This window comes from Gossypium hirsutum, chromosome D07 (assembly GCF_007990345.1).
Source record: "Gossypium hirsutum isolate 1008001.06 chromosome D07, Gossypium_hirsutum_v2.1, whole genome shotgun sequence".
Taxonomy (NCBI): domain Eukaryota; kingdom Viridiplantae; phylum Streptophyta; class Magnoliopsida; order Malvales; family Malvaceae; genus Gossypium; species Gossypium hirsutum.
In genome coordinates this window covers 56,860,561-56,870,107 of record NC_053443.1, presented here as the reverse complement: position 1 = coordinate 56,870,107, position 9,547 = coordinate 56,860,561, and the positions used below count along the sequence as shown (strand labels likewise).

Sequence of the window (9,547 nt, the reverse complement as noted above, 5' to 3'; positions counted from 1 at the left end):
TAGCAATGCATATGCATTTATCTATCCCTTCAAGATTCATAACAATTGGTTCTTTGACTCAATTTTCACCAATGCTTATTGCTTATGCAATTCAAATATTGAACTTACTTGTCCTTTAGGGCTTTTTGAAGTTCAATGCCTTCATATTTCAGTCCATGATTGAACACCATTTGAAGGTTTTTGTCCTTCATGATCATTCTTGACTTAAGTTTTATCCAAAATGCCTTGAATGATACCCAATGCTTGAAGTTCCACTGTTCCACCAAATCTGAATGTATCACCAACATGGTCAGATTTAGCTGGTTTGACATCACTAGATTCACATTACAACTTTTGTTTTAATGAGATCAGGTGAACCACTAAAAATGGCAGAAGTAGCTGTTGAAGGTAGGCTTTTTTCCACACAGAAAATTGAGCGAATTTCTTGCAACCTCACTGCTTTGCTTTCGTTTCCGGTTTGGCTGATGTTTTACCAACGAAGACTCTCATTTGCAAGTTGAAGTTGATTAAATCATTTTCCATATCTTTTGAAAGAGGCCATGCTGCTTATTTGGACTCAAATTGTGCAATGACAATCGTGTGAGCTCTTATGTCATACTCAAAACATAATTGCAATTATGGATAGGATTTAATGGTGGTATGGTAGGTTTGCTGATTTACTATCATGATCTTCGATATTCTAATAGTTCGCTTGATTTAATACAGCGGTTGTCATTTTTACGGTTCGCTTGATTTTAAGATCGCGACCTTCGATATTCTAGCAGTTCGCTTGATTCAATATTGCGATTGTCATTTTTACGGTCCACTTAATTTAAGATTGCGACCTTTGATATTCTAATAGTTTGCTCGATTTAATATTGTGGCTGTCATTTTTACGGTTCGCTCGATTTAAGATCGCGACCTTCAATATTTTAACAATTCAATTGATTTAATATCGCAGCTGTCATTTTTACGGTTCGTTACACTTAAGATCGCAACCTTCGATATTTTAACAGTTCACTTGATTTAATATCGTTTCTATAATTTTTACGGTTCGTTGATTTAAGATCGCAACCTTCGATATTCTAACAGTTCACTAATTTCTTCGACAAGGTGAGGGACAAAATTCTACTTACAGAAAATATGGTTCGCGATATTCTACGATATAATTTTTTACTCTTGTACCACACTATCAGACAACAAAATTTACTCAGAAAAGTTTCAAGTTAAAACCTATATAGTAAGCCCCCAATGAAATGTTCCACACATGTAAGTTTATTTCAGAAGAGTCACTTTATAACTCTTTTTCGACAAGGTGGGGGACAAATTATTAGACAATTAAAATAAAATAAAATATATTATAACCCAACCCAAAGTTTGACCCTATGTTCGACTCAAAATTCGACTTGGAAAACCCTTCTTAAATGTAACTCTAGGGACTCTTTGGGAGGGGGAGGCACTCCAAACCACCATTTTTGGATCTTCTTCTTCTTTGCTTCTTGAAACTTTCTATCCTTCCTCACTTCCATTGATACTGTATATCAATAAATATATTGATATAAAATACATTTTATTATTTTTAAATAATAATATGAATTTTTTTGGGCGAGCTAAACTTGAATTCTTTTTTAAATTCGACCTCAACCTGACTTATAAATAGCTTTAAAATATTCTATTGCAATATTAAATTAGCCTTAGTAGTATATTTTTCTTTCTTTAAAGGAAGAGGATAGAATATTATTCTGGACGTAAGAATTACAGGGAAATTAAATTTCATATAAAATCTAACAAAAGAAAACAAAAAAAAATTAAACTTTGGAAGCATTTCAATCACCATATATCTGCCAACTGTTTGAAGAAATGTCATTCGTTGAAATATCTTCAAATAGATAATTAAAATGGCAGAAGTAAATACACAACATTTCTTTAACTTCTTCCTTCTAGGCATGAAGGCTTCTATTGCTCATTGGTAGCATGTCACAGGTGCTTCATTTGCGGCACAGTCGGGTGAAATTGCCATAAAGGCTCAACGATTCTCAAGTTCATTTGCCACTGGCAAACATTCCACAAAAAAATGATAATCAGTGTACGGAAAAATCACAAATTGAGGTAACATGGGTTTAGAATTTGTTGAGTATGGATCGACTCATTCGTGAGAAATATTCGAAGTGTCATCCATCGGGTAGCTGGCCAAGCCCATAACATCTGAAGGTATTATCCCATAGTGGAGGGTTTTGTACCGTATGCTTTGCCAAGAGCCAATGTGCCATGAGCAGTTGCCCTGGGGTTCTAGTTTAAAAAGTCGAGAGCACCTCGAATGTACGTGGACGTATGACCATCCACCAAGAGGTGACATGAGTGTCTCATCGGTAGGGTTTGAAGTCCTCCTCTTGGTGGATGGTCATACATCTATATATGGTCGAGGAACTCTCGACTCTATGAACCAAGCCCTCAAGGTGGTTGTTGACGCCACGTTGGCTCTTAGTAGAGCACGAGGGACAAACTCCTCAATCGAGGGACAATACTTTCGGTTGATTGGATCCAGTTGATTACTTGGTGGATGACACTTTAAAGACATCTCTTGAAAGAGTTAACTGACCCTTAACAAAATCATAATCCTCTAAACATATAATAAAAACTAGAAAGAAATGGACATATCATAATGAACACATATTAATGGATAAAGCTGGTCCCATATTTGTGTTTTTAAAATCTATGATATCTCACCGTCTTGATTTTGTTACTATGTTATCCAAAATTTTTATTTTTATATTGAAATGCTTTTATCTAAAACCTATTTAGACATATAAATCTAATAATTAGGGGTGAGTATTCGATCGAGTCGAGTCGAAATGAGTAAAAAATTTTCGAGTTAGTTGAGTTGACGAATTCTATTTTAGCAACCAAACTTAATTTAATTTTTTTTGAATCGAATCGAGTCAATAAATTTCGAGTCAAACCGAGTCGAGTTAACGTATCCTATTATTTATACTTAATGTTGTGTTTAGATGGACCGATTATTTAACTAGTAGACAAAGTACAAGATTATTTAACTACATGAACAATATAATGATTTTGACTTTTAACTTAATGGGTAAACATTTATCAAAAAGACGTAATTTTGCCTTTTAACTTAATTATTTTGAATTTTAACTTTTAAAAAAGTAAACATTTATCAAAACGACGTAGTTTTGTCTTTTCTTATTTGGATTTTCGGATAACTCAAATTGTGTAATTCATATTCAAGTTAAACTGAAAAACTTAATTTTTTATTTGAGTTGATCTAAATAACTTAATTAACTCAAATAACTCGAACTATTTAATTCAAAATTTTAAATTTTTTGAGTTTTTCAAATTGAATTGAATTTTGCTCACTCCTACTAATAATTAAAGAACTTGGGAAAAAAAAGGAAAATTATATTCATTTATGACACATTCCTATCCATACTCAATCCAAACCTAATGTACTTTCCACTAACATTATACCAAAACTAAAAAATGGCTAAAAGAAACATGAGTAAAGAAATTCTACAATTTCTCTCACCATCATCCTATTCTTGGTAGTTCATTTAGCCAACCAAAGCAATAAGAAAAATCCATGGTCACAATTGTAAGATTTCAATTCTTTTAGTAACAAAAGTGTAGTGGAACTAAGAGTGTAATTGAGCAAAGGATAAGTTATAAAAGTTTTAAGCTTATCTCAAGATTAGGCCAAACTTCCTTCGAAATTATTTTTAATTTTTTGAAAGTAATTAATTTAATCAATTTCGAAATTGAGAAGGATTGAAAATATTTTTTACCAATATTTTTCCAAATCGGATAAAAAATTGTAAAATCAAATTGAAAACATGGAAGGGGATTGTAATTATAGAATAAAATTACCTTTAGATGATTGAGGAACAACAATAACATGCACGGCTGCATTGTTAGGAGGAAGATGCAATCGAAGTGGAGACAGCTTGCCATTCAAAGGGTTACGTGAACAAATCCAAATGTCCTCATTCACCCCCGTTTCCACCTTCAAAATTTTCTTCAATTCCTCAACCCCACTGCCTTTAAATGTGAAGGTTCGTTCCCCGATTTTCTTATCAACATCACCATTTTCATCAACTACTTCATACCTAATTTTCCTTCCTTCAAATGCCAAGGGTGAACCCTTAGTTGAGTCACCACTCTACATATGAAAAAACAAAAACAATTCAATAAAAAATATTATGTTGTAAGAAAAATGCATGGATTGCCAATCACGCCATTGACTCAGTAATAAACTTGTGTGGATTTCAAGTAGATTGACATGAGATTTAGGGTTCGATCCCTATATTTGTAAATCTTTTCTCCTTTCTCTATAGTAATATAATTGTTTACTTATATAAAGAAAAATGCATGGATTAAATGAAAAGCATGCATGTTTATGAAACCTCAAGTCCAGGGCCCCTAAGTGAGATTTCTGAAGGTGAGCCAGGATCATCCGAATTTGAGTTATTATCCTCTTCATTATCCGAACACTGCTCCGAAGTTGTTGTTTCCAAAGGAGGAGGAGGAAGCAGAGCACGTGGCTTATGTACCATAACATCAACAGTCCAAAGAATCCAATCTTGGGTCACCGATCGATGCGGAATATCATGTGTAATGTGACCCCTCCAAGGTGGGAGCTTCGCGTTGGCTCGCAAATACCGGCCGTAACGTGTCATGAACCTAACTTGAACGCCTTCCCTAATGGGTTCCCATTCCACCGAAGAATCCAGTCTTCTCGGCAACGTTTGCAGCACTTTTTTCCCTCTCATTCCGATAAGAAGCGGCATGTTCGAAGCCGTCAAGTATTTCCCGAAACAGCTTTTGAGACGAATATGGATTGGGCTTGAATCGACGAACTCCACTGCCCACCGTGAGTTCCTCGACGACCCATCTCGGTCTTGTCCAACGGTTTCCTGATCATTTTCAGCGATTAAGTATTTGTCATGGTGGCTACATAAACGAACAACGCTAGCTTTCTGAAAGATTTCCATGGCCACCACTCTAAATCAAATTAACAAAAATCCATTTGTAAGCAAACGCTACAATCCCAAGTTATAATGTGTCATTGATGAAAAATATTATCAAAATCTCTTACCTGAATCTAAGATGATCAAGAACTCACCAAGAGTAGATATTGTTTGGCAGAAAGGAAATTGAGGAAGCTTGATGGCCTAACAAGTTTTATATTGTTGACGAGGAGACAAGAGAGACCGAAATTTAAGCAGCCAAATTTTAATGGAAAATAGGCATACAAAATTGTTTCTCATGTCTCAAACCTGTCCATTATTTTCGGTATATATCTTTACTATATATATAACGATATGCCATGCAATTTCAATACGTTTAAAACAGCTAATAATACCTATTGAAGCTTTAAAATCTCATCTTCACTCTATTTTTTTTACATTTATTTTGGTTATAATCAATAATAGATAATTCTGATTAGAGACAGAATCCTACAATTCAAAAGATGCCAATGAAGCATTGTTTGACTAACATGGTATCTACATGTAAACGTAGAAGAACGCATACATAATTGTAGAAAACAAACAACTTTCCCATCGGCTAAACTCGATTCTAGATATAATCGAAATTTAGTACGATCTCAGACAAAAAAGAAAATGCTTTATGTTTCAATGTGCATTTGTGATGAGGTGAATATAAAAATTTCAATATCTTGAGATTATACGAATCAAAACATAATATTGCAGTATCTTAGAATAAAATGATTTGTATAATAATAAAGTTACATAATGCTGAAGTTGAATCAACCATCGTTTGTTCTACATGCCCTTAATGATGGAGGTTACAAATTTTTTTATATTTAATTTTTAAATTGTAACTCTAATAGATAAATAGAGCATCACTTTATATATGATCAATTTTTAATCTAATATATCTATCAAGTATCTGAATAAATAGATAGGTTTTAATTAGGAATGCAAGGAGTAAACCCTTGAACTACTAGTTCAAAAATGACATCTCTACAAAACCTCTAATTGAAAATCAACTAAAATTGTCGACATAGAATTCGAAGACTACTTAACTCAACAATGGAACTTGAAAAGGATTTAAAATTCTTAAAACAAATAAAGAATCCCTCATTTAATTCCACAACATTTTAGCAAAAGTGAAAGAAAAATTTCATCAAACAGCCTTTTAGAGGCATTTAAATGGATATTAAAAATATATAAAAATTAGTTTGAATTTAAATCCTAATTTTCTTTAATAATGTTTAAATAAAAATATTTAGAATAAATTACATAGTTGATTACCCAAAAATAAATCCTTTCAACTTCGTCACCATCATTAATTTTTTTTTCATTTGAACCACTCAATCGTCAACTCCATTATGACATCTGACGTAGCATGACATATCATCAATTTTTACTATTTTTGACTCACCACTATTCATCTTCTTCATCACCATCATTATCTTCTTCCTTTAACATCAAACTTTGAGAATTTCTAAAATGTTGCCTAGAAATTAACAAAAGAAAATCCGGCAGCTAAAAATCATATTTACATTGATTCATGCTGACCCTAAAATAATTCACCCAAAAAATAAAGGAAAGAAAATAGTGAAATTTCATATTTTAACAAATAAAACCATCACCCCAAAACATGCTTATCTCAAGAAATAAATGTCTCCAAGGCCGGCTTTTAAATCCAACCATTGCCCTTCATCAAACTCCACTGTGCTTTCCACCACCTTAACCTCCAACGAAGCAAATAACTCTACAATCTCTACCACTTCCACCGTCAACACCACCCTCCCTTTCCCCCAATTCGGGAACCTCTTTTTTGCATTTCTTCATTTCATACCCCAATCTCTCCCCAGCCTTCTTAACCTTCTCCATCACCTCATCCAACTCCATTGAAGTAGTATACCTATTTTCCTTCCTATTAACATCATTCCCTCCTTAAAAAAAGACTTAATAAATCCAACCCCGTAAACAAATACATTATGAAAAAAACATTATCTTCATTACAAACTAAGTCATTTTTAACTTCCTTCCATATAACAAGCTTTCTTGTTGCTTGTTTGATGATGCATACGCAGCTAAAGCTTTCTTAAGCCATATGAAGTTGTCATTAATTTTGTAAACTAGTGAAGTGAACAAGGGGGAGAATATGGTAGTTAAATGGAGGAGAATGGAGTGAAGACTGAGAAGAAGTGGTTTCAGTTTTGGAGAGAGTCAAGAGATTAGAAAGGAGTGGTCTCTACGTTAGTTGTTTGCTCGACTTTGTTATAGTAGGGGAAAAACTTAGCTACATGTCCTAAGATCGTTAACATGAACGTATGATTTGATACCCTTGGCAGTGACGATGATGTGGCGTCTTAGAATGAGACATGTTAAGGTGACTTTAACACCTCACCCGATCCAGTCGTTAAGTCCGAACTATAGGATGCTACATTTTTTTAGGAGCAACAATAATCATTTAGGCAATATTTAAACATTCACAAATGCAATCAAGTGTTAATAACGTTCAAATCATGTTAAACAATCATTTTTGAGTCTAATACAAGCTTATGAAAGCTCTTTTGTTAACCCAAGCTTGAATTAGGACCAAAATGTAAAGTTTTAAAAATTTAGGACCGACGTCGCAACTTCATCACTTCCACTTCATGACGTTGCCAACGCAGTAAGCCACATCATGACTTCATGTCATTTGATGTCGCGATGTCACTTATTGTCAGTCGACGTTGCGATGAGGGAGGTTGGTCGTCGAGACATGACCCCTATTGTTAGTAAAAATGCACAATTTAGTACCTAATTCAAATTTTCCAACCAAACCTTTCAATATGTTCACCTAATTACCACTTCCACTTGATTCAAAACATGCCAAACAAGTTCAAACATTCAAATTAAACTTCTTATCAAAACATTCAATACTTATTCATCAATTAGATTTAAACTATTCAATGTCATGAAAGGTATACCAACCAAACCATTCAAATACTAATCTTTACTTATGTCATACCATATTGAAACATGCTATTTGAATTTAATTACACACTTACGTACATTATACGTATCAAAATTTTATAGGCCTTAAGCATGAACATCAATAATCAAGGATAAGTCTCATATTACAAGCACATTTCAAGGTACCAATTTCTAAATACCTATTCATTTCATTCATTCATTAACCAAGCTACCGTTTCCAACTCAATCTATGTCATCCCTCATGCCAAACATAAAGTCATAGGTCATTTCTTACTTTAACATAGAACATAACCAATGTAACGCCCTAACTCGTAACCGTCGCCAGAATAGGTTAAGAGGCATTACCGGACTTTCAACTCAGTTAAGATCGGTAATTCATCAAACATTTAACAAATATCATTTTATTTCAGTAATTATCAATCATTCATATTCATAACATGCTTAAATCGAGCATACAAAGCTTAATTCATACGTTTGAGACTGAATCGATAACATATAAAAGTTTTGAGAAAACTTAGAAAAATTTTCGAATAAGGTTCACACGCCCATGTACTCAGGCCATGTGGCATGAAATAGGCTTGGTTTAAGCCACTTTTCACACCCCAAAACACATGTACCTAAACCATTCATATAATACCAAATTTATATACAATATGAGCAACTATAAACAACCATTTCAATGCACATATATGCCATTTTAAAACCAATCATTTAAATTCTAAAATCAATACCATTTGTGCATTTAAACACATATCAAACTAATATGATTCAACCTCATACCTATCCTAATATCAAATAACATTCAAGCATTTTCCAATCACCAACTCATCACATACCACTATTATCAAATGCATTAAATCCTTCATAAGCAAACTTGCCAAAACATATCATCTTATACACATTTGACCATAAACAATTAAGCCAAATCTCATGGCTTAAGAATATCAAAACACATATCTATACAATAAGCTAAAGTAACCAAACACATATTCCCATAAACTAGCCTATACATGCCATATTTACACAACTTCTATGAGTTCAAAAGTACTGAGAAATTGATTGGATAGTGTGATGCTTATCTCCGACATCGTCCGGATCGAGCTAGCTAACGAACCTCTATAAAACACGAAGAAATAAACTGAGTAAGCATTAAAGCTTAGTAAGCCTGTATAATAGAATTTAAACTTACCACATTGCATAATTTAAGCAATTAAATCAATATGTCCAACTCGAATATTCAAATGCCTATCATACATACACCTCAATAAGTTAGAGACTCAAATATGTATATAACCAACATTTCATCCATAAATGATTCAATTTGGCATTCAACTCACATATCATTTCATTCATACATTTCATAAAATCTCGTTTCCAGTTCCATATGTCTTCATAACACATATCATATTTCATCTATACAATTCACATATATCATATTCCATTTCATTCTCAATCATATAATCGGTAACGATATAATGCTCATTGAACCTAATGAAACATCGAAGGATCTCGGGTGATACACGCTATGTGCATTAATCGGCAATCCATCAATTTATTATCATTTTCGCTCTTTCGAGCCATGATTGGTAAGCTCATTCCGA

The 9,547-nt window shown here is 33.3% G+C and overlaps 1 protein-coding gene across 1 annotated transcript; it reads right to left on the bottom strand.

Moving 5' to 3' along the window:
* Positions 1 to 1,675: 1,675 nt before the first annotated feature.
* Positions 1,676 to 5,223, bottom strand: LOC107961335 (uncharacterized). The gene is made up of 4 exons (XM_016897496.2): positions 5,090 to 5,223; positions 4,398 to 4,995; positions 3,862 to 4,153; positions 1,676 to 2,031 (listed from the first exon to the last, which is right to left on the bottom strand). The coding sequence occupies exons 2-4, from the start codon at positions 4,983 to 4,985 to the stop codon at positions 2,006 to 2,008; spliced, it is 906 nt and encodes a 301-aa protein (XP_016752985.1). The 5' UTR covers positions 4,986 to 4,995; positions 5,090 to 5,223; the 3' UTR covers positions 1,676 to 2,005.
* Between the last annotated feature and the right edge of the window lie 4,324 nt (positions 5,224 to 9,547).

Coding starts and splice junctions, on each gene's coding strand:
- LOC107961335 (XM_016897496.2), bottom strand. CDS start 4,985: ATGGAAATCTTTCAGAAAGCTAGCGTTGTTCGTTTATGTAGCCACCAT. Junction 4,154..4,397: donor TTAGGGGCCCTGGACTTGAG/GTTTCATAAACA, acceptor TTTCATATGTAG/AGTGGTGACTCAACTAAGGG. Junction 2,032..3,861: donor TGTTCCTCAATCATCTAAAG/GTAATTTTATTC, acceptor AATGTTTGCCAG/TGGCAAATGAACTTGAGAAT.